This window comes from Globicephala melas, chromosome 16 (genome assembly GCF_963455315.2).
Source record: "Globicephala melas chromosome 16, mGloMel1.2, whole genome shotgun sequence".
Lineage (NCBI taxonomy): Eukaryota > Metazoa > Chordata > Mammalia > Artiodactyla > Delphinidae > Globicephala > Globicephala melas.
In genome coordinates, this window is record NC_083329.1 from 70,666,176 (window position 1) to 70,683,189 (window position 17,014).

The 17,014-nt window shown below is 41.8% G+C and overlaps 1 protein-coding gene across 5 annotated transcripts in view; it reads left to right on the forward strand.

Annotated features, from left to right (window-relative positions):
* Nucleotides 1–17,014, forward strand: part of RHOBTB1 (Rho related BTB domain containing 1) — a 68,427-nt gene that overhangs the window by 30,455 nt on the left and 20,958 nt on the right. For 4 of the 5 annotated variants that reach the window (XM_030843956.2, XM_060286454.2, XM_030843955.3 and 1 more), the window contains 2 exons: nucleotides 1,108–1,309; nucleotides 1,827–1,930. In XM_030843956.2, coding sequence (XP_030699816.2) covers nucleotides 1,118–1,309; nucleotides 1,827–1,930 — 296 coding nt within the window. In that variant the 5' untranslated portion in view covers nucleotides 1,108–1,117. Of the gene's footprint in view, nucleotides 1–1,107; nucleotides 1,310–1,826; nucleotides 1,931–12,957; nucleotides 13,016–17,014 lie in introns of those variants that run through there. The other variant, XM_060286455.1, reaches the window with a different exon arrangement.

Consider the following 17,014-nt stretch of genomic DNA (forward strand, 5'->3'; position numbering starts at 1 on the left):
TTTTTGATGGTTTCAGGAAGATTCTGAAGTAGCTCCTCATTCTGGTAAAATCATTCTCTACCACATGCTCCAGATTTTCTTCTCTGAAAACAGAGAGGAAGGGAATTTTTTTCAAAATCTTTCTTTATAGTGCTCCTCTTAAGAATATCTTTTAATGAATTTGATTAATAAAAATTAATGAATGAGTATAAGGATAAATTAATTTTAATAATGTATCAAGGGACTTCCCTGGTGGCGCAGTGGTTAAGAATCCGCCTGCCAATGCAGGGGACACGGGTTCAATCCCTGGTCTGGGAAGATCCCACATGCCTCGGAGCAACTAAGCCCGTGCGCCACAACTACTGAGCCTGCACGCCTAGAGCCCGTGCTCCGCAACAAGAGAAGCCACCGCAGTGAGAAGCCTGCGCACCGCAACGAAGAGCAACCCCACCCGCCGCAACTAAAGAAAGCCGGCACACAGCAACGGAAGACTCAACTCAGCCAAAATAAATTAATTAATTAAAATAATAATAATAACAATAATGTATCCAATCTCACACTTACAGTTCACTCTTCTTTAAAGTCAAGTAGTCCCTTTCTGCTCACACTTTGGATTCTCCCCTAAGTCACCAGGATAGTTTAGAACCTACAGGAAATTGCTTTTTAATGAGAGATCTTGGATCACTGGAAGATTGTAACGGACACTCATACTGAAAAGGCTGCTTATGACCGAATGTGTAAGGTTAAACCTGCAGGTGCCCAGTCTCTTTAGCGGGTTGACGTGAGTAGCTAGTGAGCTAGAAATGTGTTCCAGCAGCCCTGACTCGCCTGGATGGAGCTCCAGTAGGCAGGTTGTGTTTAGAGAAAACCAAGGAGAAAATAACATGTTAACCGGAATCAACCGTTTGGGGTCAAAATAACAATCCGGTGTTTTTGTACTTGTGTGAGATATAAAAAGAAAAGTTGAGTTTCAGTTTGGCTTAGTAGAAACTTCCAAACTTCTGGCTTCTGCCTGGGTACCTCCAAAGAAGTACCTGGACCAAGGGAAAACCACCTGGCCCCCTCCCATCTTTGACCGCTCTGGAAAGCACCAGTGTCTTGAATGTGGTGTCCGCTCTCTTCTTCTAGAGTTTTATAAATGGACACTGACATGGACTACGAAAGACCCAACGTGGAAACCATCAAGTGCGTGGTCGTGGGAGACAACGCCGTGGGGAAGACACGCTTGATCTGCGCCAGAGCGTGTAATACGACGCTGACACAGTACCAGCTGCTGGCCACCCACGTACCCACAGTGTGGGCCATTGACCAGTACCGGGTCTGCCAGGAGGTAAGACAGACGGCGTTTCTTTAGAATCCTAAGGGTACATCATTGCTGTTGCCAGTCTGATTTTTATTTATTTTTTTGGATTTCTAGTTACTTGATTTTTTTTTTTTATCGAAGTCTAGTTGCTTTACAATGTTGTGTTAGTTTCTGCTGTACAGCACAGTGATTCAGGTATACCTATGTATACATTCTTTTATATTCTTTTCCATTACAGTTTACCACAGGCAATTGAATACAGCCAGTCTGATTTTTTAAAAGCAGGGGAAGGGGTTAACTTGTATATTCGAGACAAAACTCACCTTTTTAGTGTCACAAGAGAAAACAAAAGCCAGAAGGCCGACTTGGAGTGTGGCTATGGTATCCTGAGGGAGGGCTTTTGAGGCACGTGGCTCCAGGAACAGAATTAGGACTTAGCTAAGTCTTGTTAGATAGAAGGAGAACGCTAAATGCAAGTGCGTCCCGGGGGCTCTGAGGGGGAGCCTCTGACTGCCGGTGAGCATGGGTGCTGTCTCTCCTGCAGGTCTTGGAGCGTTCCCGGGACGTCGTTGACGAAGTGAGCGTTTCTCTCAGGCTTTGGGATACTTTCGGCGATCATCACAAAGACAGGCGTTTTGCATATGGCAGGTAAACCAAGACTAGTGCAGTTCAGTTCAACTTCAGTACAATTTCCTTTCCCAAACCCATCTCTGCTTCGTAAATCAACAAAAAATCACATAATATGGCCTCGAGATGTGTTGGGTTCTGCACTGTGTCTAAGAAAAGACAAGACAAAAAAAAAGAGCAACCCCAAACAGCATTGTTTCCTGATGTCAAGAAAAGCACTCTGCGTGGCCACGTGGTTCCTCCCAGGAAGTACTTTATTTAAAACAACCAGTGCTAGTTAAACTGGACGTTTGCTGGGTGCAGATTCTGTTGTGCTCTCCAACCTTGGGCCGCTTTGATTGTTGTCTTCCTGAATAATACTTAATTTACCTTCTCTTAGAATGTTTTAAGTTTTTTTAGCACTTGGCCACCCCGCTTCAGAAGGTCTCTTTGGTCTTTTTGTGACCATACTGCAGTCTGATGTTACTTGCTTTGGGCTTTGTTGTTTGAAAAGTCTATTGTTTTTATTTGAAGGTCATTTTTAAAAAAGAAAGAAAAATATCTCTGAAGTCCTTCATAAAGGCACATTTCCAAAATGAACTGAAGCATTCATGTCTACTTTTCATTTAAAAAAAAAAAAAAGGAGGAGGAGGAAAAATCCAGTAAAGGGAAGATAAATCTAGGACATTAATATGAGTGGGAACAAGGTCAAAGTACCGTAAAATATTTAGCAACTGCTCTTGGTCACTATAACTCCAAAGGAGTCTCCGGGACTCCAGCGGTCTTAAAGTCCCTCTCAGTGAATCTGTTATGACTATCAAAATCCAGATAAGGAGGAGATTTCCTTACCCCTTAATAGTAAATGAAGACGTTTCCTTTTAAGTTTAGAAAGTTTAGAATTTAGGTCTCTGTTAACATCAAGCATCATGCTACCTCACAGGATTGGATTAGATACTCCAAACGAGTTACTCCTTTGTATTGAGATAAGCTTTTCTGAAAGGACCTCTCTTTTCTTCAAGCCAGTAGCCCTCGTAAGCCTCTGAACTTCTATTGGCATTTATCCAAGTGGTCTAAAATACTGACTAAACCGCTGAAAGGGTTTGCCCTAGTCCTGAGAAGTCGTTCACACACTGAAAGAATCTGCAATTTAGGCGTTTGTTCAAGGGGGTCTCAGAAAGAGGCATGTAGAAATAAAATTGATTTTAACGTCCCCTTGAACAACGAGAACTGTTGAACTTAATATCCAGCATTACAGATAGGTTTCTTCTTGAGTTTCCTGGGTTGTTTTTTGTTTTTCTTTTCCCTTTCCATGATGTTCTTGATTCTTATCTTAGTTGCCATTTGGGTTTTTTTCTGTTGTCTCATTATTACACACGCACAGAAATAAGAATCAGTGAACCTGCTTGTAAGTACTATGCCGTCAGATTTTGTAATACCTGTGGTTTTAAGGAAGCATAATTAAATGATGACTGGAAGCAAAGTCAGGACAGCACAATAGATTTCAAAGGACTGTTTGTACCCAACTTCTAAAAAGGTGTGGTGAATAGAGATGAGCTTACTGAGATATTGGGTTTAGCTTCCACATGCTGTCTCAACAGCTCAGTGGTTTATTGCCACTTGAAATTCATGTATTTGGGATGATGAATTCTAACTTGGTTCCACCATGTAAAACTTGTTTTGTGGTACTAGAAAGGCGGCCTCATTATCATGGGAGGTTCCTGCTTAGGGGTGATTGAATGGCACAGTGACCTTCATAGGTCTGATACTGACAGGCATCTACGCTGGGCCTCGTCCAGCTTCTTGATGTATGTCGTGCCTGTGCTTGGTCCCTCCCAACAGAAATAAGCTGGTCTCTCATGTGACTCTATCAGTTCAAAGTGCAGTGTGCTGGCTCTGACAGTGTTTTGCTCTGTCAACTGTAGCCATCCCCCACCCCTTTGGTGGAAACAGGACGCGCCTTCCAAGCCAAGTCTGACTCCCTGAGCCACACAGAGGGGCTCAGGAAGCCCTCCCGTGTGTCTCACCGAGCTCTCTGTGGGCCTCACTTTTATGTGCATGTCTGGCCTTGCATTTCCTCTGTCTTTTCTGATTCTCCGCAGCCTCCAGGCTTCCTGCCACAGACGCCACCACTGGTAAAGAACAAAAACCAGGGCTGTTCTGTCTCGGATTCCAGCCTCTGTCTATAAACGCTAAATATGTCAGACCACGTTGCTATAGCACCAAAAAGTTACATTGTATGGAAAAGTCTGGTAGTAGTAGAAGTTTCTTTTCCTCAGTATAGGGCTCCAACCACTGGATCTCATTGCTGTGTGAGAGCTGTTTAATTTCTGTATAACTTCCATTTTTAGCTCCCTATCATTCGTTACGGAGAAAAATCATAATTCCAGTTTCTGACATTCAGTTTGGTTTGCAAACCTGTTTTTTCACTGATGTTTTTACTATACTTGGTATGAATTACAAGTCAGCGAGATGTGATACATTCCTGAGACTCGGAAATGTATTTGGAACCTTTTTAAAATAATTCATTTGATTCTTATGGCGACAGTGAGAGAAACCAGATTCATACCAAGATGCCTTAGACCTCGCCTTCAGTTTCCTCGGCGTCTTAGCACCAAGCTAGTTAACAAGTTACCCCCTCAAACCTCCTTTGGCACAGGCACGTTCTAGTTTGCAGGGTGGGCCAGGGTGGTACCAGTCTGCTGACTCGAATTTGCAATTTTCCTCACGTGGTATAACTACAACCAGAATGTCAAGGCTCTTGTTATAATTTAAAGGTAATTATTCAACCCATTTTTTAGCCAACTAGATTAATAGCTCCAATTCATCAAAGCCCTACAGTGTGTCAATCAAAATATTAGGCGCTTTGCCAACACTAGTTTAGTTCATCCTTCCAGGAACCCTAGGAGGCAGAGATTATCTCTACTGTAGTTGAGTAGAGAGTTGAGTTCTTTTACTACCATAACCTGCCCAATAGTGAGTTTCAAAAATAGATTCAAACCCAGCTCTGCCTGACTCCTGGCTCCCACTCTTTCCATTGTGACAAGCTACCTTGACCTCATTTTAAACAGAATGCAACTGAAACCACCACCCCACGTTGATGAGCTGGGTATCCGTTTGCTCTTCTATATTTGTGTGGTGGCTTAGAATGAGAAGAGATCTCAAAAAGTCATCTGGTCAACCCCTTTTCTCCAGGAAGGGAGATCATCCCATCCAAGAAAAAGTAGTGATAGGAGTCCTTCTGTCCGATGGACATGAAAGGTAGCAGAGTGGCATTAGCATCCTAACACTTACCTAACACATTTGAAATACTTCAAACCCCCTTTTGTCTGGAGCGAATGACTCCAACTTTTAGTAGCCTTCCTTCTTCCTACCACCTACTTTCTATCCATTTTCACATGAACTTTTGAAGCTCTTTCCTGGATCTTTTAAAATGTCAAGAACAAAACTGTACATAGTAGCCATGACTGTGATCAGCTGCTCTTTTCTGGCAAGAAAAAAAAATAACTTCTTTTTAAAGGGATATCACTCAAGAGTTTTCCCCTAGAACTATTAAAAGAAGGAAGTGTGGACACTTAGGTACCTGGCACTGAACATGCAGGCAAGTAGGATGGGCTCTGCCTTCAACAGAATACCTGGGCCCCTCTGCCGCCATCCTACAGTCACACCACACATAAATGAGTACCCATTTTAGTGTCCACTTTCCTTGAAAACCTTCGCCATTGCTGTGTCTTGGGGTCACATAACCTTCAAACACATAAAGCCTATGGGGCTGGAGGCGGTGATAACAGCAGCTCCAATTTAATCAGGGCTCCCCATGAGCCAGGTCTGTGCTCACGGCTCTACGTATCTTGTTGCCACGTCATTCTTGTGGTGACCCTGTAAACTAGGCTCATGTCACAGTTGAGCAAGCATGTACGGAAAGGGGCCAAGGTCAGATGCCTAGGAGAGAGTGGTACTGAGCTTCTCCTGGTAGTTCTGTCTGACTCCAAAGCCTGCTTCTTCCCTTGCCCCCAGGCTTTTGTGGTTGATGATGATGATTGATGGCCAACTTACTTTACATTTATTCCCAGTCCAGTCTAATTCTTACACTGTTCTGTGTGGACATGGAAGACCAGCGTTCACCATCTATCACCAGCTCTAACTAATATTCCATTTGTTCCTCTTAAGTTCTTTAATACGTAGCAAATGACTTAATTCTCTATATGCATCCATGAGTGACTAAACATGAGTCCTTTCATTTCCAGTAAAAATGTTACAACCGAGCAAACTTTCTGAGAGTGAGTGGGATGCTGGGGTACTCTCTATGGCATGTTTTCTCCCCCCAATTTTACGTAAGCATGCAGAATCACTGCATTTACCCTTACCCCGAAGAGTTTCTAGGCATATTTTCAGTACAGTTGGAACTCTTATTATATAGATTACTCTTACACACTGATTTTTCTCGTGTTTTTACGTCCAATGAGAAGTACACTATATGTTTTAAATGATAACATCAATCAGAGCCATGGTTTCTGTGTATCTGTTTAGATAAGACAGCTCTAGTTTCACGTTGAAGGCACATGTAATCAGATACAGCATGAATACATCTCATCTTGAATGCCTGGTTGAGGCCCTTTAAAATATTCAGGACTGTGGGTGACCAGTGTTTATGTATTCGTTTGGGATTGGCTGAAGTTGTGGTTAATGGCATGGGAAAAAAGCAAGAAACAACGAATGTGCCTCAGGAAAGTATTTGAAGTAGTTCTCGTCCGTGGCACTTTCTAAACGCCTGGCCAGAACTAACATTCTGATGATGACTTCAGGATGGCAAACAGCCTGTCAGACAGAAAAACATATCAAGTGGAAGAGGGCCAGGGCTAGGATGAGGGTGAGGCACTCACCTTGGGTGTAAAATGTAAATCATAATAATTTTTAAAAGATAGGATCGGGCTTCCCTGGTGGCGCGGTGGTTGAGAGTCCGCCTGCCGATGCAGGGGACACGGGTTCGTGCCCCGGTCCGGGAAGATCCCACATGCCGCGGAGCGGCTGGGCCCGTGAGCCATGGCCGCTGAGCCTGCACGTCCGGAGCCTTGTGCTCCGCAACGGGAGAGGCCAGAACAGTGAGAGGCCCGCATACAGCAAAAAAAAAAAAAAAAGAAAGAAAGAAAAGATAGGATCACTGTTAACTGATCTTTTCTTTCTGTCTCAGGCTCAGCATGGCAAATGTTACTGGTCCTGACCTTATTTAAAATTTTGGTATTTTGCTCATCATGGATTTTTTTTTTTTACCTTAATTTTGATTTTTGAAAAAATAGTGTTCATCTGGATTACTGAGGTTTTGGGCACCTCTTTAAATTTTGCACCTGAGGCCAGTGCTTCACTCTTCACCCAAGTCCTGGCCCTGAAGGTGGACTTTATAAATGGGTAACAAATCAGCAAAGGGAGGAAAGTTCCCAGTGCGGGTACTTGATGGAAAAGTCATCCAAACCACTTCTAAATGTGTGATCCAGAGGGATCTAGGAAAACTACTGCAGCTTGTTTCCCAAAGATACTTCGTCCTGCTGTGGCATAAAGGACTGAGACTTGCCCAAGTTATAGAAAACAGTAGAAAGACATTAGAAGAGCAGCTAGTTGGACCAAGGGACAGGAGTAGTTGTTCCCTAAGAGGTTCGACTAAAACTGCTACTTCTCATAGTTGATTATGCCGAAGCTACCGGTTACCTGATGTCAGAGATCTGGGGGGAGGTGAACCGGCATGTTTTGGCCCGTACCTGGATGATCCGAAAGCAGCCAGTCCTCAGGCCACGCTTTGCTAAACACTGTCACGGAAACATCACAATACTCTCTACTGAACCTCAGCCAGACGGGAAGAATCTCATGAATGCTGGAGAGAGCTTCTGAGTGAGGGAAACCGGGGAAAAAAGAGCACATACTGTGTGTGGATCCCTTGCTGTAAAATTCTAGCAAATGCAGCGTAATCTATACTGACAGAAAGGAGAACACTCGCTGCCTGGGAAAGAGGATGGAGGGAAGGAGGGATTACCAAGGGACAACAAGGACACTTTCAGGGTGATGGAAATATTTGTTTTACTGACTGGGATGACAGTATGGAGAGTGTATACCTATGTCAAAGCTAATCACATTGAGCACCTTAAGTATACAAAGTTTAGTGCATTTCAATTGTAGCTCAATAATTTTTTAAATAAAATATTTTTATGGGCCGTCTAAGTAGTCTATGATATGTGAGGAAATTTTCATGGCTGACAATGTATGTTTTGATTATTTATAGAACTTAAACTTAGTTCTCATTGAAAATATCAATAGAAATCATTTGTATGAACTTAGGGGTGAAAAAAATAAGACGAGATCCTTAATAGCTGAACATGGGAAATGGAATGGTTCTGGCATCTCAAAGCTAATGATGGGACACTATCAAATTGTCCCCAAATCATGCTGGATCCCTTTTCCCAGAGACAGAGCCCTCAGCTGTGTGGATCGTAATTCACCCAAGTGGCCTGTGTCTTTGGCTGTGGTCCTGTTTGTATCTTTTTCTGAGAAGATATATTTGAGCAGGTACCCCGTGATAACTGAATAAAGGACACCACATTCCTGAAAGTTTTCCATTTCTCCATCAAATAGTAACAATTTTCTCTTTCGTAGTTGGTCCTTTCTGGAACTAGAGAATGGTGCGAGACCAAGAGAAAAAGGAGGGAAGCGTAGTAAGCCACACCACCCCAAACCTCCCCCTTTTTTGCCAAATTTTTGAATTTATAAATTGGGGCGGGGGGGAATGCCTTGTTTGAATGAGTATTCTTAAACAGAATTACATGTATTAACACTAACGTTTTTCCAACTATAGTTTGTTTCTCCTCTGGGTATCATTTCCAAGGTCTTTACAAGAATCATTTTAAAAAATAATTATATACTTATGGTACTCCATTTACCCATAGATGAGGGCATTAACTAAAACGGTTGAAAGTGGATTATTACTGCTTTGTGCTAATCCAAAACAAAAATATGTTAGACTAAATGCATACAAGTAATTAAAAATTTTTAACGTACTGGAAATTTATGGATTCTGTACTAAAGTACTCAAGCATAGGATTGCAGTCACGCCAGATCATCTGGCACAGAGAAAATATGTCTGTGCCGTGCTCTGTGCCATCCCCAGCCTACTGTCCTCCACCGTCCTTCCTGCTCTGAACTGGTACATCTTGTACTGTAACCAGAAGACACAGTATCAGAAGAGCTGGGATCCCTGTGCGCAGCCCAGCCCTGTTCCCGGGATGAAATTGTCCTTGGGAAGCAGCAGTGCCAAATGAGACAGGAACAGGGCTTGGTTGATGACTGGGGTCAGTCATGTTCCGGGACCTGGAAGGATGCTGGCTGCTGCCCAAACACTGGTCACATGACTGGGAAAGACAGTCCGTTATGGTTGAGCCCAGGAAAGCATTTGTGGACCCAAAAGATGCCGCAGACATATGAATAACGTGGCCACTGAGATGGGTAAGGAGAATAAGGGACATATATACTGTTCAATGCATTAACATCGTGTGTTCTGCCTTCTTTTTACCTTTTTGCTGTTACTACTTAATAACTGCAAGCTTGACAAGTTGGGTCAAATACAGCTAAGTTTGTTGACTTTTCATCCTTGGACAAAGAGAAAACATCAGTTTGTGGTGTTTCTATACTGGAATCATCTGATGAAGAAATAGATATTTCAGCCCGTACAGTTTTCCCTTATAAATTAGGTGGTAGGAAGAAAGAGACAGCTGCTGGGTAATTCTGCAGTGTCCTCAGAGGATGCTTCTATTACCGTCTTTCAGCAATTCCATATCAATGAGCTAGTCAGCCAAAAGGGAAAGATCTCTTGATGAGAATGTCCTGCCATTCTTATTAGCTGCAATATACAAGATATGTCTTCGGTGACTTCTGAACCCATAATCGTATTTGTCTGACAATAATTGGTACCCTATGGTTTACAGACCACTTTCACAGATATTTTTCTTAGTGAATCTTAACAATAATCGTATCAATAACTTTTAATTTTGACCATTTATTAGATTTCCAAAATTATTCCACTACTTTGTTCTCTCCCCAGAACTCCTCTGCCTCTCGGCCTAGAAAATATAGTTAGAAGGACAAAGTACTGAATTACCAGAAGATAAAACAAAGAAGCAAAAATCTCTTCTAAACTTATCACCTTGGTTATCTTTCTATTTTAGTACTTTTGGGGTGGGGCGGGAGAGTCGGCATGTTTTTTAAAAAACAAGATGGTCTGTGAAGTAGAGGGTGTTATGTTAAGCCTTAATTCTGTGAAACTAGCCCAGAATTAATCCTGAAAGTAACCTGCCCATTTCTTTATATTTCCTTTGTTTCTGGATACAATCTAATTCCTAGAAGAGATCATTAATCCATTTTTATTCTGCCATTATGAAAGTATCCAATTAGATGGGTAAATAGATTTTTAAGATAAATCCAAATAATTTAAAGATATATTTTTAGTGGATAATCTCTGCTATATACCAGAGATATTATATAGCTATCTTTCAGCCATAATTGTCTGAAGAAATGTAATAGCTCACGTATCATTTTTTCATTAAAACTTTAAGCATATCCCCTAACTGACTTATTTTAGGCCCAAATTTATTTCTTTTAGATGTTGAGTCTGCAGACATATTTGCATCTACATCCTGCAATATCTATAAGGCCATTTTATTTGATAAACAGTCACTGAGGGCTTCTTTTGTTACAAACACTGTGTTGTGCACAATGGGAGAGAAACTAGTAGGAACAGAACAAAATCCCTAAAAATGAGACTCAAAGAGTAATGGGGAAAGACAGCAACATTTTAAAGAGTTACAATTCAGTGTTAAAGCGCTGAGCTAAAGATGTCAGTACCAGGAACAGGGAAGAAAGAATTTCTCTGAGCAAAAATTCCACCATCGTTCTTGACTCCTTTTGGTCATATCTGACACCTGCTCCATCAGCAAACCCCGGTGGCTCTAGCTTCCACGTGTATAAAGAACGCAGCCACTTCTCACCACCTGCACCACTCCCAGGCCGAAGTCACCACCATCTCCCTCTGGATTATTATTTTTTAACTGGCCTCTCCTTCTGTCTTATCCCTCCTGACAACCCACGCCCCACCACCATTTGGTCAGTTCTCATGATGGCAGTGGGGTGATCCTGTTAACACATAAATTAAGTCATTCTGCTCAAAAACCCCTAATCGTCTACCAGTTCACTCCGAGTAAGAGCCAGACACCCATTAGGCCCTCTGTACCTCAGCCCAGCATTGCCTCTCTGAGCTCAGCTCCTGCTGTTTTCCCCCTCGCCCTCAGGAAAACACCCCAGGAATGCTCCTGCCTCAGGACCTTTGCACTAGCCGTTCCCTCTTCCACAGTGTTCTCCCCGCAGATATCAACGTGTCAGCTCCTTCACTTCCTTCAGGTCTCTCCTGAAATGTCACCTTCTCAGTAAGGCCCTCCACGGCCACCTCATTTCGGCAGCAGCTTATGCTCCCCAATATTTCTGTCCCCCTTCCCCACTATATCTCCTCCTTAGCACTTGTCACCACCTAGCATACTAAATACCTTACCTATTTTTCTTGCTTTTTGTCTCTATTCTCCCGTTGAATATAAGCATGACGAGGGTTAGCACAATGAGAACAGTGATTTGTGTCTTTAACTTGTTAAAGACACAAATGTCTGGAAGAGCACCTGGCACATAGTAGGTTATCAGTTAATATTTCTGGGAGAAATGATTGAATGATTGCTTATTGATACTGGATAAGTGACTTGGCAAGTCCTTGTACCTTTATTGATTCACAGAGGATTGGGGAGAAGCCTGGGTGAGAGTGGTGGGATGATGTTGCTGGTTCACCCAGTTTCGTTTCAGAAGAGTCAGGAGGTTAATTCCAGAGCCCTCCCATCTGGCCATCTAGCTGACATGTGGGCACTGTTACATGCGCAGCTGGTCTTGCTCTTAGGAGAAAACAGTGCAGGAAGGCATTTCCTCAGTCATGTAGCTTCAGGGCAAGCCGAAGAGAAATGGGAATGAGGTGGAGTTTAGGCAGAGAATTTGTTACCACGATTTCACTTTCTCCTGTCAAGGAAGCCTTCTCTGTATCAGTGTTTCCTGCTTTCATTGATCAGGAGTTAAATGAGATTGCTTAAGCTATTTCTTTTAATTACTTGTGCTTCACCCAATTTCACATGCACTCCACTTCTTCTGATGATTGTGTGAGGTGTAAGAATACAGACAGTCTCTGCCTTATAATAGTCCTATTTACAATTTTTCTACTTTACGGTGGTGCAAAAGCGATACACATTCAGTAGCAAACATACTTTGAATTTTGATCTTTTCCCAGGCTAGCGAAATGTGGTACTCTACGCTCTCAGGCTGCTGCGCGTTGGCAGGGAGCCACGCAGTCACCAGGGTAAACAACTGATACATTTACAACCACTCTGTACCCGACAGCCATTCTGCACATTCAGTACAGTGTCCCATAAGCTACATGAGATATGCAATACTTGATTATGAAATAGGCTTTTTGTTAGATGTTGCCCAACTGTATGCTAATGTAAGCGTTCTGAGCACATTTAGGGTAGGCGAGACTAAGCTGTGATGTTTGGCAAGTTAAGTGTATTAAATGCATTTTTGATTTATGATATTTTCGATTTAGAAGGGTTTATCAGGACATAACCCCATTATAAGTCAGAGAAGATTTGTACACTAAAGGGAGCATAGATAGAAAAATGGGATATCAAGTTAAAAAAAAGCTGGTTTCCAAAAGATGATAACCCACAGCTTTCTCTATGGTCAGGCCATTGCCTTCTGGGATATCTGCACTATGATGGCAGAACCAACCATTTTTAAGACTTGAGTATTATCTATTTTAGGATCTGGTGGCATTGGTGGGATGTTGACATGGCTCCCCTGTACTTGAGAGTGTGCATCGCTTGGTCCCATTTTTGGAGGGTGGGGGAAGACTGGTTTAAAATGTTGCTTCCTACTAAACATGCAGTTACGGGCTTGGAAGAAATAGCTACGCATGCTAATCACTCCCCAATCTGGATATATTTCAGGGTGTTTTCACAGTTTTCCCCACATAACATCTGTACTTAAGAAGCCTCACTGCTATTGGTAAAGTATTGACTTGATTTCTCTGCTCACATCCAGGGCACTGCATGGTACTGCCCTGCTCTCCCTAGATCCCCTGCCAGGCACTCCCCTACAGGCCTCTCCATTCTCCATGAGTGTGAGCTCACACAGCCATTCATCTCCAGGTGGTTATGTTCACCATCACTGACAACTCCCTCCGCATCTCATACACACCGGGCTGCTCCCCTACTAAAATTTTCCAAAGCCACATGTTACACATTCCTTTTCTCTGCCATGCTCCCAGCTGTTTCGTGCTGTTTTGATCTGTCTGTTTGCACAGCGCTGTCAGATTATATGCATGAAAGGTGTATTGCTGACATGAATGGTTTTGAAAACGTTTCCGTAGAGGCTACCTCGGGTATCAGTGGGGAGAAGGAGGTCAGGGACTCCTCCTTGAGTCTTTGCCAGAAGAGGACTTGTGTACATTGACAAAGAAACCATTGAAATGTGATCATGATCTCCACCAATATAGAAAGGATATGGTAGTCTCTACTAAAGAAATAATAGTAGGCAGTAGTGACATAGAAAGGCTTAAAAGTATATGTTAAAAAGGAGATACTTCCAAGCAAGACTCAGGTAAATAGAATTGGTCGCTTACTCTTGGTTACCAAGTATTCATCAGCAAGAGACCCAAGCAAAACTGGCACACCAGAGAAGGGCCCTCGGATGCCCTGCTCACAGCTATCTGGAGGACTGCATGGAATCCACTATCCTTCATGTTGCCTGCGTTGGCCTGGTCTTACTTAGATAAAGGATAATTTAGCAATTATTTTTTTCACCTAAGCAGATAAGAAAACCCAAGGCCCATGGCTCCTTAGCTGGACAGTGATGGCAAAGTAGAAAAGGGAAGAAAAGGGAAGAGAAACTAAAAAGATGGAAAGCACTTTTGTGATAGGAAAGAACATAGAAAATTTATTCCTAACAGCAAATTTTTAATAATGATTATCTACCTTTTTTTTTTTAATTTTATTTTTATTTTTTGCTGTGCGCGGGCCTCTCACTGTTGTGGCCTCTCCCGTCGCGGAGCACAGGCTCCGGACGCGCAGGCTCAGCGGCCATGGCTCACGGGCCCAGCCGCTCCGCGGCCTGTGGGATCCTCCCGGACCGGGGCACGAACCCGTGTCCCCTGCATCGGCAGGCGGACTCCCAACCACTGCGCCACCAGGGAAGCCCTATCTACCCTTTTTAATCACTTCTTCAAAGGATAAACTTAGCTTCTGTTTGCCTCCCTGATCTTTTCCCACCAAGTTTGCTAATTTGACTGTAGGTATTATAAAGACAGGCCATGAAAATATGTGGCATTTAATGTTTAAAGTCTAGCTTGAAAAAGAAAAAAAAAATGTATATATACACATATTATTACCTTAAAAGGAAAATCCGCCATGTATTTAATTTCAATCTATTCTTTAAAGACTTCACATAAAAAAAATTTCACTCTACGCCCATAGCCATATATAATAAAGAGTGTAATGAGTAAAGTACACTTTTTAAAAAGTCTGTCCCGGGCCAAGGTATGTGGGTATGATGCACTATTTTCAGATTTTGTTTTCTTTAATCCTCCAACAAAGATTGGTCCCAACTTTGCATGCACGCCTTATGTTATCCAAATATCTCTGCCAATCTTTCACATGCTATCTTTGGCCAGTGTTCTCCTTGAAAGATAGCTGAAAAAAATATGCTTTTCTGTTTGTTTAATATCTGAAGAAGAACTGCTACAACTGAGGTTGGCTTTATCAGCTCAAGCGTTTTGGGGATGACTAGGTCTCTCTCTGGTCCCACCCCTCCATGAAACTAGAGATCCGCAATTGTTTCAACACATAGATTTACTTTGGATTGTTTTTCACTTGTCTAATCAAAACATTATTTCATGGGCATTATTTGATGCGTCAGTACCCTAGTGAAACTTTTATATTGATATTTTCCCCTTAGAAACAATAAATCACATTTTTCTCCAAAAAATAAACATTCATAGGCCAGCAACACTCTAAAATCCTTTGTAATCCTGGCTTTCTTTAATACAGCCACTTAGCCCGGTCCAAAAAAATCCAAACCTTTCCTACCCTTCTCAATATTCAAGTTCTGGAGTTTAGAGTTTTGTCTCCTATGTGCTTTGCCTCTGCATTCTCGAATTCTCGTGCTTTCTACTCCAAATGGCTGTAGGACTCCACTTAAATCCCATCAGATTCTTTTTACAGCTGAAATAGGAACCCTGAGGTCACTTCTAGGCCAACTCTGCTGCCTAATCTGTGAGAATGTCCTCATCACACCTCCCCCTCCCAATTATTTTTAAACTCAACTCTTCAAAGTAAAAAAGTGTAACAGAGCCCAGAGAAGCAGAAATGCTAGAACTTGCCTTTTTCTTTTTATCTTTCGCAGGAATGGCATTTTTAAACACCAGCTTGTGTCAGACATTGAACAGTCTCCACCCAGGAATGAATGTTTTGATTAAAAGTTATTTAGTATCTCTAGCTCCTTGGAATTCTGCCTAAAGCTGGAGGTATTCTTAGCTGCAGGTCTTGTGCCTCTTTGACCAGATAGAAAAATGGCTCAAAATCTAGAGGGAATAAATGGCATTCTCAAAATAGCTACTTGATTATATAGGTGTTTATATCATAGAGGATCCTGATGTGTTGAGAATTAGGAATTAGAAAAGAATGCTGGGATGCAAGGAATATGTCAAAGCAGCGTCTTTCTATAGCTCTGTCCCTATGGCCATTGATTCTCAGGCTTTTGCTTGAAATCAAGTTTAGAACACTACATTCGTATGGCAGGCCTCTGTACATGTTTCTTAACTTGAATTTGTATTTAAATCAACAAGGGTTAAAGACATTTAAGCAGGTTGGTAGATAAAATATGATCTAATTTTTAAACTACTTTTAATGTAAAATCATGGGGACAGATTCCCATAGCATCTAAACATGCATTTCAAAAAAGGAAAAAGAATAACTTTATTCCAAGGATGCAAATAGAATTTTGACTCAAGTTATTTTCGCTTCAGAGGTAGCGTTGCTCTCAGTACAGCCTCTTCTCTTTAACTATCATCCTTTTGAGGCAAAATATTTACAGAGCATTGAATTATTTTTCTGGCTTTCCAACAGCATTTCATGCACTGAGATATTGACGTGACATAGTTAGAAGTTGGGCCCTCCGGACGTGTATTGTGCAATGGCATTGTGCTGCTATCATCAGGAGATGCCGTTTTTTCCAGCCCCCAAGGTCCTGTCTGTACTTGTTTACGGGTCATCTGGATAGAAACTTGTATAGGTTCAGTGGCATGAGTGTTATCACGGTAACCTTGGCAACAGAGCTAGCTCTGATTTCAAAACCTCACATGCTGTATCATAAAATTAGATAGCAGAATTGACATTTTGCTACATGTCTGTCATATAAATTCAACTCTGAGAGTGATTTTCTTTATAGCCATGTGCCTTAATATGGAAATAGAAGGCACCAATTAGAAAAAATTTATACATATATCAATAGGTACTGTTCCACATTTAGGTGGTGGATACGTTTTCTCAATTCCTTCCCTATGATTCTGAACCTGAGATCCTGCCATATTATTCTCGCTGTGCAGAAGTCTTAGCAGCTTTATTTTACGATCAGGCTGAAGCTTACAGCAGAGCTGCATCAGATATCCTATATAAATAGGATTATGAATAATAGAAAACTCAGCTCCTAAAAAATGTAACATTCAAAGCATTCTTGACTTTACTGGATACTATTATTTATGCTGATTAGAAGTGAGGCTGTGCACAGAATATTCTGCTAACTAAATCAGAATCCCAGAGACAAGACATGCTTCCCTTTCATTTATATAGTGATGCATATTTTTACACACATTATATTTTCCAGTACCCAAGAATCTTTGATAAGATCTTTATTTCAAGGGCATTTTAAACATGCAGATTAATACACTCATCTGCTTTGAGTCCTAGGGTCCTCTTTTATAATTAGTAAATATTTTAATGTCAGGATTTT